General features: G+C 40.3%; 1 protein-coding gene across 1 annotated transcript in view; it reads right to left on the minus strand.

Annotated features, from left to right (window-relative positions):
- Positions 1–2092: 2092 nt before the first annotated feature.
- Positions 2093–14083, minus strand: part of TMEM192 (transmembrane protein 192) — a 28601-nt gene continuing 16610 nt past the window's right edge. Inside the window, exons 5-6 of the mRNA XM_074376941.1 lie at positions 10785–10887; positions 2093–10492 (exon numbers count right to left, since the gene is read on the minus strand). Of these exons, the coding sequence (XP_074233042.1) occupies positions 10354–10492; positions 10785–10887 (242 nt within the window). The 3' untranslated portion in view covers positions 2093–10353. The remainder of the gene's footprint in view (positions 10493–10784; positions 10888–14083) is intronic.

The following is a 14083-nucleotide window of genomic DNA, read 5'->3' on the forward strand; positions in this document are numbered from 1 at the left end:
AGACACACACGTTCACTGAGGGAGAACGCCGCGTAATGGCGTCAAGCCACTTTCTGAGCATGTCATGCCTTTTCGAGGCTTCTTTTGTATCTTTCAGCAGTGTTCCCAAGTTTTCTTCAAAAAGATCTGGGTATTTAATCGTTTTTGTTGTTACTATAGATGAGAGTTTTTCTCTTTTTTGTGTTTTTTTTTTTTTGTTATTTTTAAAATTTTTTGCTTTTTAAAATTCTGTCTTTTACTTTTGTTTGTTTTTGTATTCTTTCTTTTCTTTTCTTTTCTTTTCTTTTTCTTTTCTTTTCTTTTTTTTTGGATGAGGGCTTTTCTTGAATTGTATCTTCTAACTGGTAGTTCCTTGTATAAAGCAACAGATTTTTACATATTAACTTTGCACCCAGCCACGTTACTAAATTCTCTAATTTCTGTATTTGTTTGTTTGTTTGGTCTTTTTGGTAGGGGTGGGAAATTAGGTTTATTTATTTATTTAAATTTAATGGAAGTACAGGGGATTGGACCTAGGACCTTGTGCATGCTAAGCACGCGCTCTACTACTGAGCTCTACCTCCCTCCTCACTGTATTTTTTTTTAATAATAGTCTTTCCAATAGGTCCTTTGGAGTTTTCTGGGTATTCAAACATATTATCTGCAAATAATGGTAATTCTATCATTATGTTTTTACTCTATAAAGATTCATATTCTTTTTTTTATAATATCATTTTTAATTGAAGTATAGTTGATGGTACAATATTATATGTTACAGGTATACAATAGAGTGGTTCATAATTTTTAAAGGTTATACTCCATTTATAGTTAATATAAAATATTGGCTGTGTTCCCCATGTTGTACAGCACAGCCTTGTAGCTGATTTTATACCTGATAGTTTGTACCTCTTAATTCTCCACCTCATTACCCCTCCTTCTTCCCTCTCCCCACTGGTAACCACTAGTTCCTTCTCTCCATCTGTGAGTCTGTTTCTTTTCTGTTATATTCACAAGTTTGTTGTATTTTTTTGATTCCACGTGTAAGTGGTATCTTATAATATTTGTCTTTCTCTGCCTGGCTTATTTCACTTAGCATAATGCCCTCCAAGTCCCTCCATGATGGACACCAGAGACTAACACAACGTTTTGAATCAACTGTACTTTAATTAAAAAGCAAACAAACAAAAAACCAACCCATTTAAAACATGAGCAGGACTAAACAGACATTTTCCTAAAAGAGGAGATGCAGATGGCCAACAGGAACATGAAAAGTTGCTCAACATCACTAATATCAAGGAAATGCAAATCTCACACCTGTCAGAATGACCATCAATAAAAAGAACACAAATAACAAATGTTGGCAAGGAGAAAAGGGAACCCTGGTACACTGTTGGTGGGAATGTAAAATGGTGCAGCCACTATGGAAAACAATATGGGGGGTTCTCAAAAATCTAAAAATAGAACCATCATATGGCCCAGCAGTTCCACTCCTGGGCATATATCTGAGCAAAAAAAAATGTTAATTCAAAAAGATACATACACCCTACTATTAACAGCAACATCATTTATAATTGTCAAGATATGGAAGCATCTTAAGTGCACATCAATAGATGAGTGGATAAAGAAGATGTAGCACATATATGCAATGGAATACAACTCACCCATAATAAAGAAGGATATTTTGCCATTTGCAGCCCTTCATTCACTTTTTTTTTTTTTTTTTTTTGCACTTCAAAAATCAGAATTTTATAACTGGCATAAACATTTCCATTGCATCAAAAACAACAAAATACCTGGAAATAAACTTAACCAAGGAGGTCACCTATACTCTAAAAACTGTACAACGCTGATGAAGGAAATTGAAGATGATACAAAGAAATGGAAAGATACCTTGTAGTCCTGGATTGGGAGAATCAAGATGATCAAAATGGCTGTACTACCTACTACCCAAAGCAATCTACAGATCTACTGCAACCCCTATCAAAATACTCACAACATTCTTTCTTCACAGAACTAGTTCAAACAATTCCAGAATTTATCTGGAACCACAGAAGACCTCAAATTGCCAAAGCGATCTTTTGTAGGTCTTTTAAATTTTTTTTCCTCTTTCTTCTTTTTGTTCTGTTTTCTTATGGTTTGATGACTAGAAACGTTCCTTTAACATTTGTTGTGATGCTGGTTTGGTGGTGGTGAATTCTTTTAGCTTTTGTTTATCTGTGAAGCTTTTGATTTCTCATCAAGTCTGAATGAGAGTCTTGCTGGATAGAGTATTCTTGGTTCTAAGTTTTCCCCTTTCATCACTTTAAATATATCATGCCACTCCCTTGTGGCTTGTAGAGTTTCTGCTGAAAAATCAGCTGATAACCTTATGAGAATTCCCTTGTATGTTATTTGTTGCTTTTTTCTTGCTGATTTTAATATTTTCTCCTTATCCTTAATTTTTGTCAGTTTGATGACTATGTGCCTTGGTGTGGTACTCTCTGTGCTTCCTAGACTTGGGTGACTGTTTCCTTTCCCAAGCGAGGGAAATTTTCAGTTATTATCTCTTCAGAAATTTTCTCAGGTCCTGTCTCTCCCTCTTCTCTTTCTGGGACCCCTCTAATGAGAATATTAGTGCACTTCAAGTTGTATTTATGTCTGTGGAGTTTTTCTGGGTATTCAATCATATTATATGCAAATAATGGTAATTTTACCATTACCTCTTCAATCTATAAAGATTCATATTCTTTTTCTTAACTGAATGTTTTGTTGAAACCTCAGGAATAATAATATGTGGACATTTTTGTCCTAATTTTTATGTTAATGGGAACTTATTTGATGTTTCCTACTATCTTTGTCTGTTTTCTGTTGCATTATATCTTTTCAAAATGAAAATCTTAAATAGGAATACTTGACTCTTACATTATAAATATTTTTCCCATACTGGTAAGTTTATTTTTGATTTTGTATATGGGACTGGACATCTTCCAAATCAGTATATATGTATGTGTATATGTAGTTAATTACCTGAAACTATCTCATTGTATGTATTCTCATACATCCTTTATCATATTGAGATAACCTCCTCTCCCATTTTCACTGTTATCAACACTCCTGCCATGATTTTGCATGTCTTTGTGCACTTGTGTATCATGCTGGATAATGGTTGTATATTTTCACTTTGAAATCTATGCTACATCTGAAATGAATACATTACCTTCTAGTCAGGGGAGAGAAAAACAAAGTAAATAAGTAAATTATATAATATGGAGGGTGGGAAGTACAATGGGGGAAAAAAAGGTGTAGCAGCAGAAAAATCTTCCCTTCTTCCCTCCTAGTTTCTTTTGCTGGTTTAATAAGAAAATAAATATAAAACAGGTTAACAGGAGAAAAACAGATTTAATTTTGTACATGTAGGAGCCCCATAAAAAATGAGATGCAAAGAAGTAACCAAAGCCAGAAGCTACCCTTTTGTGAGAAACATTTACATTTATAAATGAAATCTCCATTTATAAGTGTATCTCCTCCTCTGTACCAGGAAGAGGAGGATGACTCTACATCTTCACAAGCCCTACCAAGGGAGAGGGCAAAGTCCTACATCTGCATAACAACCCTGCTCTTGTTGACTGTGCTTTTCCTATAGCCTCCTGTAACCAGCTCCCCCACTCCCCAACATCCTCTTTGTCCTTAGCTGGAGATGGCATCTAAGGTGGTGGCTTGGGCCATTTGGGGGAGTTACTCAGTTTTCTCGGGTCTCCTATGACCACAGGAGGTATACATGTTATTAAACTTCTCCTGTTTATTATCTTTTCTTACAGACAGTTCTCAGTCAAGAACTTAGAAGGGTAGAGGGAAAATTATTTTTCTTCCCCTCTGCAAGGTTTGTTTACACAGCCTTCCTGGCCCTAAATTCCCCATCCGGTGATAAGGATGTCTTCTTGGTGTTACCAGATCCAAACTGGGTCTGCTCACCCACGTGCAGTCAAGCCAATCTACTGATACCACGTTGTGGTGAACAAAGTCCAACATTTATTTCAGGCCCCAAATAAGAAGAGCGAGCAGCTTGTGCTTAAGAGTCCCGAACTCCCTGATGGCTTTGAGGGAAGAGTTTTAATTTAAAGGCAACCTTTGGGGTGAGGGCTGCAGGGTGCATGACAGGTTTGTGGTGATACCTGTCCTCTGACAGGTTGGTGGTGAGGTAACAGGGTGGTGTTTCAGAAATCTTAATCATCTACCTTCTGGCTCCAGGTCTGGGGTCTACATGATTGTGCCCAGCATGCAGTCACTGTCCTCCACCGGGGTGGGGGGTCTTAGTTCCTGCAGAACGCAAACATATGCATCAGATTGTTATGTGTATCCCATGAGGAGGAACTAGGACTGTTTTATTGCTGTACTATTGTTTCTTGACTGCTTTCCCTTTGGTTCTGCACTCCCTCCTTTCCCTAATAAGTAACTGCTCTTTGGAACTCAGGAAAGGCCTAGGAAAAGCCTAGGAAACTAAAGCCTTTTTATACAAACAAGAACTGAGGGCATGGAGGGGCTTTTGTACTCAGGAGGGCCCTAGAGAGTCCTGCTCCGTTTCACTGGTACGGGGAGGGTACCTTTTACATGGGAGGTTTATCCCCTGATTTCACAGGAACAAAGGAGGGTCAGAGTTTCCTTCTTGTAGTGGTTGTCAGGTAACTTTAGTTCAAAATAATCAATATGCCAAAGTGGCATATTTTGGGGTGACATATTCTGAACCCCTAGAAGGATAAGGGAGACAGAGGGCTGAGTGTGGGGAGAAGGCCTCACTGAGAAAGACATGTGAACAAAAGCCTGAAGGGAAACACTCTTCCTCAGGAAACCCAGGGGATGTTTTGAGATTCTTCTGACTTGTGATTATCACATAGTTGAGGTTTGTTTCCTCAAGAATTCATGAGACTGACAGATAGGAGTTTTGTATTCAAGACTCCGAAAAGCATCTCTGATCAGGTTGCGAGATCACTAAATAACGGTGTCTTCCATGAAAAAGGATAGGGGGAGGACACTAAGTTCATTTTGTTTGCCATTCAGTTTTCTGAATGGCTACAAAACACAAAAGCTAAATTCTTTCCACAAGTGACATTAACATCAGAATACTCCACGTGGTCTAATTTACAGAAGATTCATATCCATCAAACCCAACAGTTGGCTTATCTGTCTACAGCGTTCACTTCCACCTCCCCCTCCAGCACTCCACTCCAGCCAGTAGAATGTAGACTCCACGAGAACAGAAACCTCTTCTGATTGGCCCCTGCATTCCCAACACCTCCAACACCCTCTGGTGCATGTCAGGCATGTCAGTTCTCAATTGAACATCAAGTGTTAAATGAAATGAAATGCTTATGTATGGAGACTGGAGGTTGCTATGGGCATCCCAGGAGCCAGAAATACTGCCAAACATCCTACAATGCACAGGGAAGTTCCCACAACAAAGATCCTCCAACACAAAATGTCAACAGTGCTGAAGTTGGAGAACCCTGCTTTGGAGAAAAAAAAGGGAAAGGAATTAACTTGAATTAAGTAAGACTTTGGCTAGAATCCCTGGAAGAGGGAAAAAGGCCTCCAGCAGAAGCTTGGCTATGCTAACATTCCCTCAAGCCAGTGCCACTCTCACCCGATGTGCAGTGAACTTTCCACCAACACTGTGGGGACAGAATCCAGGCTGTGGTGTTTGCAGAGCACCTAGCAAAAGAACCCGAAGCAAATTAGGAAATATTTCCAACAAATATAAACTGAAGACTATCCTTATATATAAAGGAAGACTAGCTTCCCACTAAAATCTGGGACAAGACAAGGATGCCCACTATCACCACTCCTATTCAACATAGTCCTGGAAGTCCTAGCCACAGCAGTCAGGCAAGAGAAAGAAATAAAAGGGATCCAAATTGGAAAAGAAGAGGTAAAAGTGTCATTATATGCTGATGTCATGTTACTATATACAGAAAACCCTAAAAGGTCCACACAAAAGCTACTAGAGCTGATTGAAGAATTCAGCAAGGTAACAGGTTACAAAATTAACGTTCAAAAATCAGTTGCATTTCTTTACACTAACGATAAATCAACAGAAGAAGAAAGTAAAGAAACAATCCCCTTTAAAATAGCACCCAAAGTAATAAAATATCTGGGAATAAATCTAACCAAGGAGGTGAAAGAATTATACACAGAAAACTATAAACCATTGATTAAGGAAATTAAAGAAGACTTTAAAAAATGGAAAGATATTCCATGCTCTTGGATTGGAAGAATCAATATTGTTAAAATGGTCACACTGCCCAAGGCAATCTACAGATTTAATGCAGTCCCTATCCAATTACCCAGGACATATTTCACAGAACTAGAACAAATCATAATAAAATTTATATGGAACCATCAAAGACCTAGAATTGCCAAAGCATTACTGAAGAGAAAGAAAGAGGCTGGAAGAATAACTCTCCCAGACCTCAGACAATACTATAGAGCTACAGTCATCAAGACAGCATGGTATTGGTACCAAAACACACATATAGACCAATGGAACAGAATAGAGAGCCCAGAAATGAACCCACAAACTTATGGTCAACTCATCTTTGACAAAGGAGGTAAGAATATACAATGGAATAAAGACAGTCTCTTCAGCAAATGGTGTTGGGAAAACTGGACAGCAGCATGTAAAACAATGAAGCTAGAACACTCCCTTACACCATATACAAAAATCAACTCAAAATGGACTAAAGACTTAAACATAAGACAAGATACAATAAACCTCCTAGAGGAAAACATAGGCAAAACATTATCTGACATACATCTCAAAAATTTTCTCCTAGAAGAAATAAAAGCAAGAATAAACAAATGGGACCTAATGAAACTTACAAGCTTCTGCACAGCAAAGGAAACCAGAAGTAAAACAAGAAGAAAACCTACGGAATGGGAGAAAATTTTTGCAAGTGAAACCGACAAAGGCTTGATCTCCAGAATATATAAGCAGCTCATACGACTCAATAAGAAAAAAATAAACAACCCAATCCAAAAATGGGCAGAAGACCAAAACAAGCAATTCTCCAAGGAAGACATACAAATGATCAAAAAGCACATGAAAAAATGCTCAATATCACTAATTATCAGAGAAATGCAAATCAAAACTACAATGAGGTATCACCTCACACCAGTCAGAATGGCCGTCATTCAAAAATCCACAAATGACAAATGCTGGAGAGGCTGTGGAGAAAGGGGAACCCTCCTACACTGCTGGTGGGAATGCAGTTTGGTGCAGCCACTATGGAAAACAGTGTGGAGATTCCTCAAAAGACTAGGAATAGACTTACCATATGACCCAGGAATCCCACTCCTGGGTTTGTATCCAGAAGGAAATCTACTTCAGGATGACACCTGCACCCCAATGTTCATAGCAGCACTATTTACAATAGCCAAAACATGGAAACAGCCTAAATGTCCATCAACAGGTGACTGGATAAAGAAGATGTGGTATATTTATACAATGGAATACCACTCAGCCATAAAAACCGACAACATAATGCCATTTGCAGCAACATGGATGCTCCTGGAGAATGTCATTCTAAGTGAAGTAAGCCAGAAAGAGAAAGAAAAATACCATATGAGATCGCTCATATGTGGAATCTAAAAAACAAAAACAAAACCAAACAAAAACAAAGTGTAAACACAGGACAGAAATAGACTCACAGAGAATACAGACTTGTGGTTACCGGGGGGTGGAGGGTGGGAAGGGATAGCCTGGGATTTCAAAATTGTAGAATAGATAAACAAGATTACACTGTATAGCACAGGGAAATATACACAAAATGTCATGATAACTCACAGAGAAAAAAATGTGACAATGAGTGTGTATATGTCCATGAATGACTGAAAAATTGTGCTGAACACTGGAATTTGACACATTGTAAAATGATTATAAATCAATAAAAAATGTTAAAAAAAAAAAATAAAGGAAGACTGCCTGTTAAGAAAAAAAAATATCCTAGGAGAATAATAAGAAAAAGACTTACACAAGAACATCACAAAAGATTTATAAAAAGACCAAAGGGTATGGGGAAAAAAAAAAAGCTCACCTGCATTAGTATTCATTCAATAAGTCATGATCCTATTGTCATTTGAAGTAAACCCCCAAATAAAAAATACAGAAACATATCACGGATAGATACACATACACCCTTGATAAAGTGACTGTACCTGCCCTGTTTCAGGGCCATGTCACTCTGCTGCCCGCTTTCCCATGCTGCACAGCCTGATCCTCCTGAAACTAAAACCCACTGCCACTTCCTTGCCTGGAACCCTTCAGCGAACCCCATCCCAGCACAGACCCCTTGGGCACAGGGAGCGTCAAGGGCCCCCCAGAATCTGCCACCAGCCGCCCCTCCCATGTCCTGCCCACATCGGGCTCAAGCTGCAGACAGTGCTGACATCATCTGTAGCTGCTCATCCTTTTTCTTTACTCATGCATTTGCCTGGAATTCCTAAAGCCCATCCCCCCAGGGAGCTCTCTGACCCGGATCCCTGTGGTACCCTGGGCTAACTGCCATCATTTCATTTACCACCGATCCTGGAAACCTTAGTCCTCTCCTTAGAACGTCAGCTACAAACTAGGTCTGTCTTAGTAACTTTTGTACCCATGGTGCTGGCACAGCACCTGCCTGGTGCATAGAACGCTTAACATGTAAACAGTTCTGCTCATTCTTTTTTGCTAGTTCTCATAATTCCATTTCCTTTTATTGTTTGAAATGTTCATTATTGGGTTTGGAAAGCGCAGTGGTGATTATACAGACGTCACATCAGGCAGAACCTGGGTATTCTAACTTTTAAACCGTACCTTTCTCCGTAAACCAAAATTCATCTCATAAACCTTAGAAACTGACTATAAGATCCAAATTTAATTTAAAAATAAAGGAGAATTCCTCGTCTACTACGGGGTTTTCCTTTTAAGGAAAACAGCTAAAGGCAAAAGTTCTTCCAGAACACAGACAGATTTCCACAGAAGGCAATGGCTTTGAGATATGCTTACTAAAAAGGAAAGAAAGAAGAGAAGGAGGAAAAGTCTGGAAACTTGAATACAATCTGAACTTTAAAAACACAATTTTGGCTTTAGTTTGTGAACACTGTCATTCTGGGGACTCGACGGTGTTGGTTATAGATGACACACAATCACCTTGCCCTCAGCAGAAAACCTGCAGAATGTTTCCCAGTGGCTGTATCTGAAGGAGACAGATGTCTGCCCTTCAAAAGTATGGTATGGCCCAGCGAATACACCCCTTGCCAAATATATGTATAGCTCAAGGATTTTTAAATCAAATATTGATTATTCAGCTAAGTACAAGAAAAAAAAATAGCAGCATACATAATCACAAACATCCCCTCCCTCGCGCTACGCTTTCAGCCTGAAGTCTCTCTGAGGCAGCATGTGAAGGTTCCAATAGCAAACTGATAAAGTAAAGGGACACACTAGGAAAACTGCAGGAAAAATGTCATCTACTCATAAAAACGCTTCATTTTATCTGGAGAATTAGGTATGTTTAATATCCACGTATAAGATGATATGATACTTTCTCCCCATCATAATTTTTATTAAGTATAATCTAAGACTGAAAAAAGTGTTCTTTTTTTTCTTTCAGACAAACTTCCAGCCACAGACATCTTTCCTGTCACTGAACGTACCGATCTGATGACAGTCAATACTGAAACACATGGCAGCCTCTCCAAGAAGGGCCAAAAAAAAGAAAGAGCCTGCAGTCTTCTCTAAGCAGTTCAGCTGCACTGGCCAGTCTAACACTGGTCCAAGTCATCTTCAGACTTTATTTCTGGAGAATGGAAACCTGTAGGAGCTGCAAAGTAGATGCCTCAGTGAGACCTTGGTCCTACAGTGAAGAAATTCTCTAGAAAAGGTACAAGGGCCGAGGCATCCAACACCACACAAGCATATGAAATGCATGAGGCTCCACGGGAAAAAAACACTAACCATGAGGAACAATGGCTTCTTTGACCAGTTTAAAAGCGGGGAAAACTTCTTTGCTCAAAGCCCAGTTTTAAACAGGTTGTCCTGTCAGACTTATTCCATAAAATGCCAAATTATTACAGGGTTGCAATGAGTTTGCAAGAAGGGTTAGTCAAGGAGAACTTTAAACTATACCTATGCCTCGGATAAACCAGGCAGTTAAATAATTCCAAAATGTGCAAAACAGACATTCCCCTTGAGTTACCGCGGCTCTCCAAAGTGCCTTTCACATGACCCTCGAGTCCTACTTATTACAGCCACACAGGTGAGAACCCAATTTAGGTTTCCAACAAAAGCTGTAAAACGTCACTTGGCAAAGCTGCAGTTCCCTAAGACGGCTTGTCAGGGGGTGGGTCCGTCTGAAACCGCTGTCAAAGCCCACGTGGCTGAGAGCCAGGGTCGGAGGACGTGAAAGCCAAGAGCCGCTGGCTGAGCAGTGCGTTGTGGCGCTTCAGGTACACGATGATGTCCCCCTGCTTCTCCACGATCTCCTCCAGGCTCGAGAGAGTCCTGCAAAGAGCCCAGATGGAGTGGGTTACACATACCATCTCTCTGCAAACAGTCCCCCCCTAGTGTTCAGTACAGCACCCGGCATTTGTTACCCTTCCGTACATGGTAAAAGCTGAAGCAGTAGCCCCCAGTGAGACTCTTCCATTAGACTTGGTCACATACAGTTCTAAACATATTCCAATACACACCGAGCCCTCAACGCCAAGCATTAGGATGGTCTCGGGTTTCCAGAAGGAAAAAAAAACCAAAAAACTTTAAATTCGCTTTCTCTAGTCTTTTACTCTGCACTTACCTGAATCCTGTCTCCGAGGTAATATTGCTGGGGTAAACATAGATTTTTTCTTCTTCAAGTACATCAGGCTGTGGCTTGGCTTTATTAAATTTCCGAATTTTCGCTAAAATAATAAAGATATTATTGTCAGAATACCTAATCATGAAAAATGTTCTTTTTCCATTTATTCAAAGTACATTAGTAACTGGCTATTTTTTTCAAATAACATGCCCAAAAATTGCTTCATAAAGTGAATTAAAAAGTAGGGAAAACCTGCTTAAAGGGATTGGAAATGTCGATGCAGAGAGGCAGGAAAAGAGGCAGGAAGGAGCCACCAGAGTCTGTTGCTGGGAGATGGAGACATGGGGAGGAGCTGGTGAACTGGGCAAACTGGGAACCACGGATGAACATGAGGCCCTAACTCAATGACTGTCCTTGCAGACAGGACCTTTAGAGAAGTAATCAAAGTTAAACAGAGCAATTGGCAGGAGTGGGTGGGGAGGCCGATCCGATAGATGAAGAGACACCAGGAATGAACCTGCACAGAGCAAAGGCCACGTGAGGACACAGCAAGAACACGGCGCCCACTTGCCAAGCCAGAGGCCTCGGGAGAAAGCAGCCCTGAGGCCCCTTGATCTCAGGCTCCAGCTTCCAGAACGGAGGGAAAATCAGTGTTGTAGACACCCAGGCTGGGTATTTGCCATGCGGCCCCAGCAGGCCAAGGCAAATAGGTAGACGCCAGCTGCAAAGAGGTAAATATGCAGAAACCACGAAGGCTGCAATTTCCCACCTCGCAGATCTGACGACAGTCAGAGCCGGATGACCTGCATGTCCGAGTAACAGCCACTGCCTGGGCTCTCCCCGACCTGCACCACAAGCCCGGGACACAGCCAGCAGAGATGACAAACAAAGGCTGAGCCAGGTCCCAGTGAAGGCAGTGACTGCCCCCCTCCCCTAGGCAGGATTGAGAATTCCAGGTCTGTGCAGCTCCAAGTGGGTCGAGTATTCGGCATGCGGGTGGGGGTGGGGGGCAGGTTAGACGCCCTCCCCGCATTATTTTTCAAAACTCCACATATGATTCTTTCCTTTCTTGTAACCACCTTTGAGATATAACTCAGGTATGATACAATTGCCATGGCATTCATTTAAAGAGTACATTTCAATGATACCTTCTAAGAGTTGTGCGCCCATCCCCACAATCAACTGTAAATCATTTCGTCCCCCCAGAAAGAAGCCCGGTACCCGGGAGCAGTCATTCTCCACGTACCCCGCCCCCAGGACCAGGCAAGCACTAATCTACCCTCTTTATAGATGTGCGTGTTCTAGGTATTTTATACACATGGGATCATACAATATTCATGACTGGCTTTTTAAATCTGAGCACAGTGGTTTCAAGGTTCATCCACATTGCACGTGTCAGTACATCTGTCCTTCTATTCCTCCCTTTTCTCGGCTGAATCCTACCCACTGCATGGACAGGACAGGTCTGGTCATCAAGTTTATCCTTGCACCACTCAGGTTGTCTCCACTTCTGGCTCCTATAGGTGGCGCCGTTTGGAACCTTTGTGCGGATGTAGACAGACATGTACCCAGAAGTGCGGCTGCTGAGCCACATGTTCAGCCTGTCGTGGAACTGCCAGGCCCCACAGATGACTCTGAAGTGACTCAGCTGAGGAGGAGGCTGAGGAAGCTCAAGCAGAGGTTGAAGAGAAATGTGAGGTTTAGAGATACACAGGGGTTTCATCAGAAAGGACTAGGAGGAAGGAGGCCGTAAGATGCGGGAAGATCGAAGTGAGGGGATGTAACGAGAAGCCCTTGACTTTTAGGTGGTGGCCAAGAGAGCTGGAAATGAGAAGCCCCTCAGCGGGCATGTCCCGGGCTCCAGGCTCCCATGCGATGGGAGTCGGGGACTGGGCTGCGGGCGCCACCACGCGGGCGGAGGGAGCTCAGCAAGAGAGAAGATGGGGCCACGAGCTGGGGCGCAGAGGCAGTGAGTGGGAAGCCAGGGAACCAGGGTCCCAGGGCTTCAGTCCAGTAAATTTATAATTATTATAATAACTAAAATCTACTACTCATCCATAAAAAATAATAAAATAATGCCATTTGCAGCAACATGGATGGACCTGGAGAATGTGAAAGTGAAGCCGGAAAGAGAAAGAAAAATACCACATGGTATCACTTATATGTGGAATCTAAAAAAAAAAAAAAAAAAAAAGAAAGAAAGAAAAGACAAACAAACTTATTTACAAAACAGAAACAGACTCACAGACATAGAAAACAAACTTATGGTTGGGGGGGGTAGAGGGTGGGAAGGGATAAATTGGGAGTTCCAGATTTGCAGATGCTAACTACTACATATAAAACAGATAAACAACAATTGTATACTGTATAGCACAGGGAAAAACTTTCAATACTTTGTAGTAACTTATAGTTACAAAGAATATGAAAATGAATATATGTGTGTTCCTATATGACTGAAGTATTGTGCTGTAACCAGAAACTGACACATTGTAAACTGACTATATGTCAATAAAATAAAAACTAAAACCTTCCCTATGTAAATCATCTTCTGTTTATTTTATAAACCTGAATTACCAATTATCAGGTTTTCTGAAAGTAGGAAGCATGTCAATATGAGATTTAAAGAGGTTTTTTTTTTTTTTCATGTTCCCACCTATTTGTCTGGGTAATTTTTGGCTCCAGAAGAACATATGCAGCCATATTCACAAGTTCTACTATTTTCAATGTTTACCTTTATAAAAAGACAATGTTTAATGCTGTACTTTATTCAGATAAAACATTTTTAATTATTATGAATAAGGGTGAAATATGCTTCTAATAAGCCTTTGACTACAGACCAAAGCAATTCATTTTAATAAGGAAGACAATGGATTAAAACAGTTTGGGTGTCATGGAGCTAATAATATATTTGTGCCCAAATGTAAAAATTAGTTCCCCTCAGGAATCCTGGAACATCTGCTTCCTCTATTTCCTTTTAAATGGTCTCAGGTTTCTGTTCTTTTGTTTTTAACATTACTATCTTATTTGTGGTACAATTAATTTAATTTTATTTTGGGGGGAGGTAATTAGGTTTGTATTTATTTATTTTTACTAATGGAGTTACTGGGGATTGAACACAGGTCCTCAAGCATAAGCACGTGCTCTATCCCTGAGCTATACCCTCCCCCCTGTATAATTAATTTTAAATGTTACAGTAAATCCTCTAAATAAAAGAGTAAATTCTAGAGAGAAAAATCTTAGACTACATATTAACTGTATTAATTTCCCCTTATTTACATGAAGACATTCACATGATCTTT

This window comes from Camelus bactrianus, chromosome 2 (assembly GCF_048773025.1).
Source record: "Camelus bactrianus isolate YW-2024 breed Bactrian camel chromosome 2, ASM4877302v1, whole genome shotgun sequence".
Taxonomy (NCBI): domain Eukaryota; kingdom Metazoa; phylum Chordata; class Mammalia; order Artiodactyla; family Camelidae; genus Camelus; species Camelus bactrianus.